The 14,783-nt window shown below is 44.6% G+C and overlaps 1 protein-coding gene across 2 annotated transcripts; it reads left to right on the forward strand.

Annotated features, from left to right (window-relative positions):
- Window positions 1–208: 208 nt before the first annotated feature.
- Window positions 209–7,774, forward strand: armc1 (armadillo repeat containing 1). Of its 2 annotated transcripts, none has more exons than XM_084033374.1 (7): window positions 209–393; window positions 1,132–1,343; window positions 1,954–2,045; window positions 3,643–3,835; window positions 4,396–4,512; window positions 5,155–5,229; window positions 5,797–7,774. In XM_084033374.1, the coding sequence occupies exons 2-7, from the start codon at window positions 1,182–1,184 to the stop codon at window positions 5,986–5,988; spliced, it is 831 nt and encodes a 276-aa protein (XP_083889500.1). In that variant the 5' UTR covers window positions 209–393; window positions 1,132–1,181; the 3' UTR covers window positions 5,989–7,774. The 2 variants fall into 2 exon arrangements, with proteins under 2 accessions (XP_083889500.1, XP_083889501.1); XM_084033375.1 differs by having other exon boundaries at window positions 1,137–1,343.
- The last annotated feature ends 7,009 nt before the right edge of the window (window positions 7,775–14,783 follow it).

The following is a 14,783-nucleotide window of genomic DNA, read 5'->3' on the forward strand; positions in this document are numbered from 1 at the left end:
TTCGGCGCTACGTCACTCCATCAAGCTATGCCGTCCAATCATATGCCCAGACACTACGTGGATGTTCGTTTTACTTCCCGACGCTTCCCGGCGGCTACGCGTTCGCTGTTAACTGCCGGGATAATTGCGGAAAAGTGGAATGTCCTCATTCACAAAACAGCTGCACCCATTGATGTGCACACGAAAAAACCCAAAACACTGGGCACAGCTGCTAGCTAAAGAAGCATAGTAAAGAAAGAGCCGAAGGCCTACCGTCAGTGACATTATTTGTTCCACAGTAGTCTTGAAGGTGGCGTTTGAACAGTTTTTTTTGTGTCACGTTGTTTTTGCTACCGTTGTAACTGAAGTCGGCTGGTGTTGTCTCATGAGATTACCGACTACTGACAACAAAAGGTATGCTATAATTGTCAAGTAGCGTTAGCTAGCCTAGCTTAGCTTAGCTGCTGAGTCGCCTCTGTACGACGGCGTATTTTTGAGGTGAGGTTGGGGGTCGCAGTGAGTGTATTTGACAAAAAACGAGGATTTATATTCTGTTTTATGAGTTTATTTGATTGTATAAGCAGCAAAGCGAGCGATTAAACCGCATTATTTTTTAAATAAATGGTGGTTATCACCGCAGTATCAGTGGAATCAGTCAACTTTACGATAGTCACTAATCAGTCCGACCACATTATATGAGGTTTATGCTGATATGAAGTCCCAGAAACTCCCAACAAATCAGTAAAACGTGCTCTAAAGTAAACGGATTGGTGTAAAAGTTTGTGTTTGACACTTGACACTATTGTGCACCAACACACACACACACACACACACACACACACACACACACACACACACACACACACATACACAACGCGTTTGCATTAGTGTTTCCCCTAATCAACTGGTTCTTTAGTGGATTCACAGAAACATATTTGTTTATTAAGATAAAAAGGGCCAAAACATGTGACTTTATTTTCTGCTATTGCAAATTGAATATCATTTTGAATTTCTATAATACATTTGAAGATGTCACCTTCTTAAATGTTGTATTCCAATTCCAACAATTCATTGAGAATCTACAGATCAACTGATTATTAAATAACCAATCTTATAGTGTACGCTCCCTCATCTACGTCGTCTTGTTTACAGTAGAGTGAAGAGGTTGGTTTGATGTGTGTGGCGTCACAACAAGAGGCACCATGAGTGCGGAGATGGATGCGCTGACCGTGGTGAACCAGCTGCGAGATCTTGCCGCAGACCCCCTGAACCGAAGAGCCATAGTAGAAGACCAAGGCTGTCTGCCGGGCCTCATCCTGTTTTTGGACCATCCCAACCCTCAGGTCGTCTACTCTGCACTGTTGGTAAGCAGCGACCGCATATTCCCGTTTGAGTTCCTACTCATAAGACTCTTTACGTCACAGACTGTTGCAAAAACGTAAGGTTTGACCTCACGTGGCTGATTATTCAGTCCCACCACACAAAGACGTACATCAGCTGTTTGATTAAATTAATCTTCTTTGAATAATCAGTTGGATTCCCTCCTGGTTCTGTAATCTAAATCTAATCGCTTCATACCCCCACCAGGCCAGGTTTCAGTGACTCTGAAGGCCATAACTCCCACCGGTCACATGCTGATACTGGTCGAGACATATTTTAAACAAAACACTGGTACAATGGTGACACCTGCTGTCTGTTGCGGTGAAAACACCACCCGTTTGTACAGTACATGACTTGTATTGTGAGTTTAAGTGGCTTTATGTAACAGTTCCTCCTTGCCGGTAACCCGTGAAGTGTAAACACGGGGTCAGTGCAAGTGTATTTATTTTGGTTATGTAATATTTAACCACTGCACATGGGACCCATTTTCAAAAGCTCTCTCTCCCCCTTTCTCTCTCTCTCTCTGTCTTATGATATCACAAAGTCTGTCAGCTTTTAGCGGCGGAAAGATAACGGTTGCCCTTGTCCTTGCAGGCCGTGCGCTACCTGGCAGAATGTCGAGCCAACAGGGAAAAGATGAAGGGCGAGCTGGGCATGATGCTGAGTCTGCAGAATGTCATGCAGAAGCAAGTCCCTGTCACCACCACATCTCACACACACACACACACACACACACACACACATGCACAAACCTTAACCTCGGATTTCTTTTGTTTTGCACGGACAATGTGTGCCAGTCTGCACATTTTCCAGACAGGATGATGTCCTTCCGTTCGTCCCGTCAGGATGAGTGTGATTAAAGTTGAATCATAAACAGGGGTGCCAAACAGTTAAACTGCTGTTTCTGCATCTTATAGATTTTAATGCATCTCGCCACCTCCATATTTTGTTGATGAGTCTGTTTTGGTGTTTTTACTGATGTGAGCTCATATTTTGCTCACAAGCACATTTCTATTGTTGCTCGTTTTGAGTCTTGAATCATGTGGTGGCTTTTCTGGAGGCACTGTGGACATTTTGTGGTGTCATTTTCCAAAAGTCTGGTCGCTAACGTGGTGTTGTAGGCTGATGTGGTTCGAGGAGTGGCTGCACTCCAGATAGCTGGACTCACCTGAGGGTCTGTGGCAGTTTTGCTAAGTGACTCAGGTTCTCATCAGCACCCTGATAAGAATAGACCTATGTTCAAGTGGTCGGCTGTAGCTTGTGAGATCTGCCCCCTCCCCCTCCTTCTCTTCCTGCGGCAAAGCCCTTGTTTGCCCTGGAGTAAGCTAGTCACTTCAGCTAGTCAGGCATGGCATCAGGAGGAGCCCTGCGGTAACTGCAGCAGCTCTCCCTGCTCACAGCCCATCTGCCTGGGTAGAGGTCGATCATAGCCGGGCGGAGTGGGACCACATGGCTGAGGGGGGGTGTCCAGCATTCTGACACCAAACAGGTGTGAAAACCACTCTTTAATTCCTTCAACACATTAAGATGGGAAGCTCAAGAAGGTGTCGCCTATTACTCCAGGAAGTGAAGAGCACGTGACTTCATCGATTGAAGAGTGTTTGTGTTATACAGCACGGGGGGAGTACCAGGCTCCCAGGGGGCGGCCAATCCAGACAGCTGATGTCATATGTGGTTACTATAGAAAGAGTGATGACTTGATGACATATAAAGCAGTATAGCCTGCAGGTTTATCCCGTTATCCCTCACAAAATATCGGCAACTGCTTCTGACTTTATGTGGCTTCTACAAGGAACTAAACTATTATGCTCTGCTATGGATTCCTTGCTAAACGGGCAGTAAAAACACAGCTGAAGTGCAGAATAGGCTTCATTGGAGTTTGATTGTTGATGGGGAGCAACATTGTCTTTTGGTACACTACATGGATGTACAGAGACTAATGGGATCACTCAGCTATGAACCATATTTTTAAATGTATTGGAAGGTTAGGTGGTGAGATTGGCAGGCCACGTCCATTGAAGCTTACGAAATGGGAGCTTTGTCACTTTGTTAAAAGTTGAGGCACAATTCACACTTGTTCTCTCTGGCAGAGGCATTCAGGTGCCATGAGTTGTCTGCCTTTCAACAAAAATACCGTGGCACAGTAACATGGCCATTTAAAAGTGCACGAGATTCCGTTCCTTGACATCCATCACAACTATATTTAACTGCATGTTTAGTATTGTTACTGCCACATTTGACAAATCTTCCCTTCTTCCCCATTCTTTCTCGTTCATATCAAAGGAGTACGTCGCCCGGGGAGACCAAGCTGCTGGCTTCGGAGATCTATGAGATTTTGCAGTTAGCCGGTAAAGAAGAGGCCGAACAGGCCGAGGCAGCCGCCGCCTCCTGTCAGAAGAAAGCCCAGTTCTTCCTGGGCTCCAACAACAAGAGGGCCAAAACCGTGGTGCTGCACATCGACGGACTGGACGACTCTGTGAGTGTGTTCACCCGGTGCATTCAGGGCCCAGCACGACGCGCTGGCACTCATCCGTCAGGCTCAGCTGAGACACACAAACCCAATGTCTGTCCATGCACAAAAATCTCCTTTTGGGCAGTGGGGTTTGCTGCTGTGATTATCAGTGTTTGAGATTGTCAGAGCAGCTTAGCGGTGTCTATCTGGTGGAAGGATGGGGGGGTCAGGTTGTAAATGTCAGCCATTGAACAGCAGGACATTGAGATTGAACCTGAATGCTGCTCTGCAGGAAGCTTGCACCTAGCCAGATTACATTACAGCAGACAGACGGCCTCTGGTCGGCTGCCTCGCTATCGCTACAGCAGAAAACCCCCGACGTGAAACCGTAGTCATGTAAACGACGTTTCTCAACAGCAGGATGTAGCAATAAAAACACAATTCTGATATATTTTAATGGACACTTTTGATTCTGCATTTTCCACATTTCCGATAAAGTCATCGTGCCCTTAACCGATGACACGTCGGCCTTCTTGTTTCACACATCGCCTTATAGCCTTCGTCTGTTCCCTGTCTGTTGTCAGGCTCGGAGGAGCCTGTGTGAGGAGGCGCTGCTGAAGATTCGAGGGGTCATCAGCTTCACCTTCCAGATGGCCGTCAAGAGATGCGTTGTCAGGATCCGCTCCGACCTCACAGCTGAAGTAGGTGTCGGGCCGGACACTTGCTTATTTCACCATTTATCCCATTTAAGTGAATGGAATATGCCTGAGTTTATCCATATCTGTCCCGATTAAGGCCGTTAACTGTAGATTTTCACTACTGTGTCCAAAAGAATTCAATATTTAACAATATTATCACAATATCTCTCATTTTGGGGGTTTGATTTTGTTTATTTAGCATTAATTACACTCAAAATATGGTTGTAGGGAAGTGAAGATGAGAGAATCCACCATAACTGTGAAAAATAGTGCTGGATTTTTTACATTAAATTATATCATATCAATATTTAGTTATAAAATATGGACAATAACGTTATGTGATACCCCATTCCCGATTTTTATTAAAGAAAGCTTTTTCTATGTGTCCTTTAAACTTGACACACTTTATGTATTTTAGCCCTCAACTTTTTTAAACACGTTAAATAAATATAAATATAGAATATTACATAGAATATCGACCAGTATACCGATATACAGAATGGCTGGCTACTATGTAATTGATGATAAACGGCCTTGACATCGAATTTACCAAAAGCTTCTCACTCATGTTTGAGCTGAAGATTTAAAAAAGTGTCACAAATGGAAACAAAAGTATTTTTTTGTGTTTGTTTCCTTCTCTCCCAGGCGTTGGGCACAGCCATCAACTCCACCAAAGTAATGATAGCTCAGCAGGTGGTGAAGACGGAGGACGGAGGAGAGGTAAGGACGGCTGAGACACTCATAGATGTGAGAAAGAAATCTTAAATTGCTGCACATGAGACTAATTTCCAGCTGATGGGTCGGCGTGCTGCTGTATGTTGTGTGTATCTCTGAACAGCCGCCCTTGCCTGCAGCTGAGACTCATTCACACTGACATGATTAGCTAGTCACATCTCTGCCTCGGCCTGTAGGCTACTTCCTTTTTGCCAAACACACGACCCATCCCAGTTGCACCTTTTTTTTTTTTTTTTTAACAGCAGCGTTACCAATTTAGACCTCAAATAGAGTGAAGCTGTATTTGAGGTCTTGTTTTCACAATAATATGCAAATAATTCTGCTATTTATTGCTCCAGTAATAAGAAATGATGAGTTAAGAGGATGTTGATAGTCATATATAATGTGGCCAGCAGGGGGCAGACCTGGCTCAGACATGTAATCTGATCAGGTTATGAATGTTTAGCTCTGGAGTTGAACTGTGCTTTACAATAATCCTGGAATTAGTAATAATATAAACATTCTTTATTGCTGTTAATTTAAAAAAACAATCTCTTTCTCCTTTTTGTGCAGCGGATCTTGCCATTCCAGGAGGGCGAGGAGGTGCTGGTGGAGGAGAACACGGACATCCCAGACTACCTGCCCGAGGAGGAGAGTCCATCCCAGGAGCAGGACAAGGCCGTGACGCGTGTCGGCTCCATCACGGACGGGATGGGCTGGCTCAGCACCGCCGCCAACTTCGTGACACGCTCCTTTTACTGGTGACCACTTCCTGTGCTTTTTTTTTTCCTCCTCTCGTTTCCCATGTTTTCTTGAAAGTACCATCCAGCTGCAGCCTCGTTCCTGGACTAAGCCCTGCCTCACGGCCCCCCCCTTTACTCTAGTCTAGACCCCCCTTCCACTCAGCACACAGAAACCCCGACCGCGTGTGTGCAACAAGTGCTGGACTAAGTGGAACCTGCAATAACTCTAACGTGTGTGTGTATATATGAAGCGATCCCACGACTACACGACTATATACAAGCTGCATAATGTATCTCACGACACATAGAGGACGTCAAATCAGCCGAAACCAAATAGCGTTCTGGAAATGTGCATCGCTGTTTTGACGGTTTCCGAGGCCGATTTTGGATACGTTGAAAAATGGGAGCTCCCTTTTTTTTTTGTGTGCATGATTTTTGTTTCCCTCCGGTGTCTATTCTCAACCGTTGTTCTCTTTATTATATGTATTTTTCAGACTTTATTTTTTTCTCCCCCTTTCAGTTTTATTAGCATGATGAGTGTTTTGTGCCAATCTCGCCCGATGCCTAGATCTGTGATTATTGTGTGTGCCTTTTGACATTTTACTTTTAATATTATTTCTCTTCATCGGTCATTCAGATAATTGGAGAACTCTAAGCGTGTAACGTTTGTGCGTCCCAGCTCACCGAGGGACGACGTCTCCGGTAGAAATAGTGAGCTAGACACCAGCAGGAGGCCCATCCGGCCACAACTCGCCTGCATTAGACTCTGCTGCGTTGAGCTGGTGTTTATAATCCAGATCAGATGTGAGTTCTTGTGTTCACTGCACAGACTTGAGGCTACCTCTGCGCTCAGCCCATCGATCTCACATCAGCATTACAGTCTTTTTTTTTTTTTAGCTGCCTGCTTGTCAAACACTTCCCTGTGTTACCTGTTAAATTTCAGTTTAGCCAGCAGTGTCCTTACAGCGATGATCATGCTTCACACACAGAGGGCTCGCTGATATGAGCAGCAGTGCTATACTGGAAGGGTGCGGTTATGTATATTTTGTAAATGGTGCCTGATTTTTCCCCTCAAATCTCAGACGTTACATGTGAAGGAAACTTTTTTTTCTGTTTTTGTAATGATTTTGCATTTTATGTCACCAAAATGGGATTCTAACACTCTAAGTGGGGGTCTAGTCCTTTTTACTTTAACCTTTTACAACCCCGTGACTCACTCCAGGTTTAATTATCATCTCTGACTCGCGTGAGTGTCGTTAATAATTATTTCTAAACAATGCTGACCAGGCCACTTTTTTATTGTTCTGATGGTGCGGAGGCGTCACAGTCGGTTGAGGTCAGAGCGGATGAGAGGAACGGGCACAGAATGACCTGAATAATCTGAATTGATGATGATGGCTGTTCTCTGGGAAAACGATAACAATTGTTGCATTTCATGTAGTTATTACAGATCAGCATCAGCCTTCAAAATAATGTTTTTTTTTACTTATAAAAAATGCATTAGTTAAAAGATTACCAGTATTAAAACGTCAATATTATTTGTCCATTTTGCACAGGATGAATCTCTAAATTGCATCGTGTAATTAAATTTTTAAATTGGGTGTCGTGCTCATACCGCTAAGAAATACTTGAACGTTTTTTCTCTCAACTGTTGGATAATCTGTAAGGAAGACAAATCCCAAACTTTAGTCCTCAAAAAAAATGTAACTTCATGTGTACAGGCTTCACGTGTAATATACTGTAATGCAGATTTAAACTGTAGATTCCCATAGACTGTTAATGCAACGTTGATAAACTTAAAAATCACATGTCTGCTGCTGCTTTTCTCTTTTTTTCTGTGTCTGGTTATACTGTATATGATGAGACGAACCCTCCATTTTCTAGTGTCATACTCCAGTGGTCACACCAGCGCTCCAGACCCTACTTTGTCAAATCACATCGCTGAAGGCAGCGACCATTCTTGGCTGAGAGACAGAGATGGAGAGAGAGAGAGAGAGAGAGAGAGGGAGGGGGGGGATCCAGTTTTCTTTACTGGTGCATAAGTGAGGTGCCCCAGGGCGATCCTGTGGCCTCCCACCACCTCCCCCAGCCCCGGTGCTGGTAGGCAGGGAGGCAGCAGCCAGCCCCAGCTGGAGGCCCCGGAGCCACTGATGCTGCTGATGCTGATGCTGAGCCACCAATGAAACGCTGTGCCAAGCTGAAGGGGGAGACCTTCACTGCCCTGCTGTATTATCTGAATGGAAGGTGACTAGAGCTTTTTTTTTTTATGATGATTCTAAACGTGCACGGGTCATTTTAGGTTAATTTATACAGGAAAACCCTTTTGAGATCAAGTCGGTACGGTTTTTAATCAAACGGATGAAGAAGTCATGTAAATCACTGAGATGCATGAAAGATGACTTTTTATAAATCAGGTACTTTGTCACCGTTTGCAGACATTCATCTCCTATTTTCTTAATCTGACCCAAAGGTCTGTGTTTTAGCAGGACTGGAGCTTTTCCCACTATATCGCAGGATTTTCATCAGCATATTAAGGTTTTCCAGGATTTTTAGATGCATGTTGGCTTGATAGTTCAGTTCTAAATGTCACATTTTTCCATAGATAAAGAAATTCTGCATTTCAGAATGAAACCAAGAGGCTGATCCAACACGTATCTGGGTTTGTGGCCTCCGAGCTGCCGTCTTCTCACCCGTCACCACTAGAGAGACGCAGTACGCCTCGCAAGGAAAAACAAACCATCGACTGGGGTCGCAGTGTAGAACCAGAACGCACGTTTGTAATTAGATGACCCACAATTCCCCGACGCTGTGGCGAGCCGTGCTGAAACTGCATTTAATCTGGTTGGTTTGAGCCTGATCATTAACCCCCCCCCCACTGTAATGTCTGTGGACTAATGCAGCCATAAGGTTGTTTTTAGTAGTTAATATAGCGCCACCTTCCTCCCCAGTGTCTTGAGCGCTGATGTAAAAAGCAATTTTCAGTTTGAAGTGATTTTCCTCATGGCTTCTCGTGCCTTTTTCTAACGTGGAAGTTTTGATGGCATCAAAGTGGCCTCTCGTTTTCAAATTAAAGCCACAGATAATTTCACTTCCACTCCTGGAGTACCACCTCGCCATCCCCCTGTTTAATCCCCCCTCCATCAGATAAACCACAATCAGCCCGTCTCCCCTCCCCCTCACGGCCGGATCAGCCCAGTTACATATAATGTGTGCATAAATGTGTTGTCGGTATCATCCTCCCACCTGTGCGTATTTGCATGGTTAATCTGCTCACATGAGGGTGGGTGGGGGCTGATGGAGGGGAGATAGGTGCGTCTCCCGGCCCCCGCGGGCCCTTGAGGAATTTTATTGGAGGTTCAGCTCCCAGTCAATGGGATCAGCCGTAAATCCAGCTCACAGCGTGGCAGGAAATGATGTGACTCCGGCAATTTATGTCAAATAACTTTTGAGGATGTGTGAGTGCAGCGATCAGCGTTACCGGGGCGGCGATAACTCTTCAGCTAAGGGTGGTGGTGGTGGTGGGGGGGGGGGGGGGCTGTGAAGATTTAATTGAGACATTCTTCTTTATCTGCAGCGAGGCGCCGGGGGCCGTGTTGTTGTGTAACGAGATGTAATGTCTCTCTTTATACGGGGGTCAACATCCGGGATGAGGGAAGGTCACGGGCCGACTGTTTGAGCATCCAATTTACTCACGTAATCCCCCCCCCCCCCCCCCCTCCTCTGTAGGGAGTCAAAACAGAGTGGTATTAAGTTACACAGTCCACATATCACAGCGGACATGGGGAGGGGGGCTATAAAGCAGAATCCTTGTGATGCAGACCCTGAGTGAGTGAGGAGAAAAGTTAAATAATGTGGTATAAAAGTACTGGTATCACTATATCGTGAGCTGGTTTAAAGTGTGTACTACTTTTTGTAGATGGGTTACAAGTCGGTAATAAATGCTGTAATAAATGCTAACTGGTTTCTCTCCTCCTAACAGGCCGGGACGTCTCAATCAGGCCGACCAATCACCAGCTCTGCAGCTGTGAATACCTTGTTGATGAACGGTTTCCGCCGTCTTTTTTAGCCCGTCTCCACATCTGGTAAGTGGGCGAATGATCCGAGTGATCAGGAAGGACGTTTTCACAACATTTATACACAGCGTCACTAAAATATCAACTAATAATAATAGTTACAAGCTATAATTCCTGAATATGTCGTTTTTAATAAATAAAAGTTCTACATAAGGCTAAACTACTAGAATGCTGTAGCACTCATAATGCAGAATGTCTTCTCATTGGTCTATTATATATTATAATACTGAATAATAATCAATACTGCTGCTTTTGAGCATAAACTTTTGGTTGTCCAATCTATAACATTGGATCACAATTTGTGCAAATGTCAAAATCCGTTACAAGAAAAAGTATCCTGAGAAAAACTATGAATTATGATGCAGAATTGTAAAATTGCAATATTTAATGGTTATGAATTAACATGTAAAATATAAACGTAGGCCTAACTAGTCAACAGGAAGTCAACGTTAACATTTCCACATCCAGCCTGTCACTAATTCTAACAATGTGGAACATTATAGGTTTATTATGGGGTCTGTGTGTAAAATATGAATCCACAATAAAGTAGTTCCATTAAATAAAGTACTGGAATCAAATGCAAGTAGGCTATAAATCTCAGCCTCCTTGAGCACCTCACTGAACGTCTCCTTCATAGACGGGCTGTTAATCTGCAACGTTACGCTCCAGTAAATGTCATTTTTGTCTGAAGTAGTGAACAATAATGGAGTACATGTATATAAGGAGGGGGAATCTCATCTTCAGATCTCGTTGCTTGTGCATCGTGTGTCTCCTCCAGCAGCAGCTTGCATGGAGGCCTTGATGAGATGCAAGCGCACACAGGCTGCTCATAATTGTGGCCATAGCTCATTATTGTCCCCCACGGATGATGATTCGGCTCCGCCAAGGGTGGGGGGGGGGGGGGGGGGTCGTCCTCTGACACCGCCGCGTCCGACAACCACTCCAAGGCACTGATTGGTGGGATGAAATATTGCTGGCGAAAATTAAAAGGTCCCTGTGTCAAAATAATTCATGATATGCATATCTTCCCCGGCTTGATGAAATCGCTGATATCTGGATTAGGAGGATAATAAAAGCGATCAGGCTACAGTTAAACTGTTCCAGGGAGGAGGAGGAGGGGGGAGGCATCTTCTTTATGTGTCAAGAGAGTTGAGCTGCGGGGGTCAAGATACAACAAGTGTGTGTGTGTGTGTGTGTGCACACCTAGACCTGTGATTTGAATATCCGCTGTAATCGTCCCAAAACGGCTCATCAGTGGATCTGCCTGCTGCCATTAGGGCCCGACAATATGGTGTGACATTCAAATTCCCCTCAATGACAGGTTATTAGGAGCCCCGAGCAGCCGGCACATAATTAAGCACCGTAACGTTGACCTGTAATATGAAGTGATGGCTCAGTCGGTGCAGTGGTGAGGATGGAGGAGAGGGGAAGGTGCTTTGTTTAAAATAAAAAACCACAGGAGAAGTGAGATTTTCACCAAAAAGAAGACAGATGTCAAAACTCCAATAAATCCAGACTATGATTTTATAGGAAGGAAAGGGGGGGAAATGCATGCATGCCAGCTGCCATGGCAACAGCTGACAGATTAGAGAGGGAGATAACACTCGTCAATACTGTTCAATATCAACAAAAGCCATGAATTCTCCGCGTTCTGTTCCTCTACATTAGATCATGTCGGTTTATGTTAGACAATAAACTTATAGACTCCACGGTGATGTTCAACAAATCTTCCAGAAAAACCAACCTGAAGAGAAGAAAAAAAAACAACAACAACAAAATGTGTGACTTTCATTCGTGCCTCTAAAAAAGCCTATTACACAACTTAAGACATGCTGTCGGAGCCCCCGCGTTCCCCTTTAGAACAAGTGGACGTTGTGATGAGCAACGCTCCCATCTGCTGTGCCCTCTCCTCCAACTGGTGTGTGAACGTGATGTAGTCTAGCTTTTCTTCTTCTTCCAAGCGGCGACGTAACGCCGGCGGCACCTGTGTGATCTGAAGGAGACGATTCTAGGTTTTCACGTTTCCTGAACAAACATCCCCGTCTCTCTTCATATAGCATCCATTTCTAGTTTTAACGGCGGCTTTTGAAGGAAGTTGTGTGACCCACTTCAGCTTCTTTAACTGGACCCTCAGCTCACCTTCACATACTGGGGGGAGGAGGGGAGGGGTGTGTGTTAAACTGTAGGCCAGAGGCCTGTGTAATGGTGGGTTTGTGTGGCAGGGTTGCTGAACAGAAGGTCTTCCCTCCCTCCCTCCTTCCCTCTGTCTCTCTCTCTATCTCTCTGCTCCCCCCCCCCCCCCTTTCATAACGGTGGCAGATGGCTGCAGATGAATCCCTCATAATCATGTCAGGACGGCTCCTCCGATCCCAATTCATCTCTTTAAACACATTTCATCAGACGGAGAATTACACAAAGATAAAGGCGGCCGGCAGACGACAAAAGCACACAAAGATTGTCCTTGCAAACAAGTGTTCTTAGTCCCTAACACCACTTAATCATTGGCGCTCCTGTTATTGCTCCTCGCCCCCCCCTTACTGCAATCAACACAACCCCGTTTTCCTCCCCGTCTCTCACTCTTTCACTCTTTATTTTGATTTATTTATTTATTTGTGTTGTACCTACAGTTCATTGTCTCCATCCCCCTGCTGCTGTCGGAGCTTATTAAGCATAAATCTTTCTAACAAGCTTTCCCTCTCATCCCTGTCGCTATGGCTTAAAAAAAAAAAAAAAAAGACAGGTGTGTAAATTCTCTCATTGACTCCTGTTTTTCTGAAGGCTGCCCCCCTTTTCTTTTTTTTTTTTGGAAGGGTGATAATTTGCCACAAAGTGAATTGTATTTCCCTTCCTCACCCCTCCCTCCCCCCCTCCACCGTGACCCCGTGACACCTCATCCGCGTGATGCCGTTAATTGTGGATCAGGTGAAGTTTGTCTCACCTCATTTCAGGGCCATGCTCCGCTAGGGCCATTCTCCCCACTCAAAGGCCACATCATTTCACAGCCTCCTACTTCTCATTAATCCCTCCTGAGTGGCTGCTCCCTCAGTTCCAGATCACAGATTTGTTTTGCTCTTGTTTTCTGACTCGCTGCCCTCCCCCTGCCCCACCCACTCCTCTTCCTCCGCCTTCACATTAACCCCCTTTAGCGAGACCCCCCCCTCCCTCTTCCCTCCTCCTCCCAGATCGCCGGGTCTATTCGCATATTTTCCCTCCGACTCCTCCGTGCCGTCATTTAAAAAATCTGTACATTTGGATCTCTTTGTTCTGTACCTTTTTTGGGGACGGGTGGTGCATTGTGGGTAAAGTGGACAGGCGTCTGCTTGTGATGCCAGTATCACCTCTTCTTCCAAAACAACCACACACATTATTCATCTGATGAAAACCTGCCACCTCCAGCCGGATAAATATCAAGCGATGAAAGTGAGGAAAACAATAGGAAAGCTGTGCAGTCAGACTTCACTCCCCCCCCCTCTCCTCCCCCCTCCTCCCCCCTTGCTAAACTTTTTTTTTTGTTGACTCATAAATAATTCATGAGAGAAAGCTGAAGATCTCCTCATTAACATAAAATAACAATTTGCTAATTTATGGAAACTCCTAATTACTTGCCTTATTTGCCGTGACCGTATTAAATATTCATAAACATGTGATTATTTCTTTGATTTGACTGTCAGTTTAATCTACTATATTTTTGCTCAACAATAGACGGCATGCCAGCTTGTGCTGCACATACCTAAACAATGAACAATATTATGCATTCGTGGGCCTTTCATTTTTTTGACTCCTTAATACAATACGACTATTTTACATTATCCGTATGCTAATTTAACGTCTTTGTGGTTGTTGATTGTTTGCAACCCTTTCTACACGTTTTTTGGCTGCAATATTGTGATCTTAAGTAAATTGGATGTGCAAAATAAAATCACTGTTGTTTTTGTTTTTGTGAATGATTTAAATGCTCCACCTCCGGGGATAAAATCCCTGCTGACGGATCTTTCATGAAAGAAGAAAACGCTGATATTTACCAAACTATATGAGCGGCAGCTCATTTAATAAAGAATATAGAAAACTGCTATGGCTCTAGCAGAGAAGTGATAGGGAAGAGCAGAAAAACCCCTCAGACTATCAGCTTGTAAATCGTCGTGCGTCCCCAGCTTCAAAAATCCAAAATGCATTCACTCATTTGGCTCCCACCCAGAACTAATCACTTCATTTTCCGTTCTGTAGCCTGGAAGTCGGCTTTCACTCCGGTTCATTTTTGATTTGCTCCAAATTGGAAGAAAGACTGAGAGGGTGTTGCGAGAAGAAAAGAGAGGAGTCTATCTTTGCATATCGCTTCTCGATCGCATGCAAACTGTTGTCGGGGGGAGTCTCGGCCAAGTTCTCGGGAGGAAGCAGGAGTCTTGGATCCCATCTGGGAACACTAGATGAGGTCTCTTGCTGTCATCGCGTCTGTTGTCAAGGCTGCGTTTAACCTCAAATTTATGACTTTGTTATATCGGAATTAATTACAGATATTTCCCCCTAAAGTGAGTGACGTTGACGAAAACGCTAAGCACAGGCAATTTAGCTCTATTTGCAGATTAATTTGGGCCCACCTGTGATGCTTGGTGTGCTAAGTAGGTACATCAGTTTTAATTACAGACCTCGCCGAGTGGGTTTAGTTAAATTACAGTATTAATTATCACATTTACCAGATATCAGAGTGACAAACGGTTGCGGGAGAAGCACTTCCCTCAAACCTCCT

The sequence above is a fragment of the Eutrigla gurnardus genome (assembly GCF_963514095.1).
Source record: "Eutrigla gurnardus genome assembly, chromosome: 18".
NCBI classification, from domain to species: Eukaryota; Metazoa; Chordata; class Actinopteri; order Perciformes; family Triglidae; genus Eutrigla; species Eutrigla gurnardus.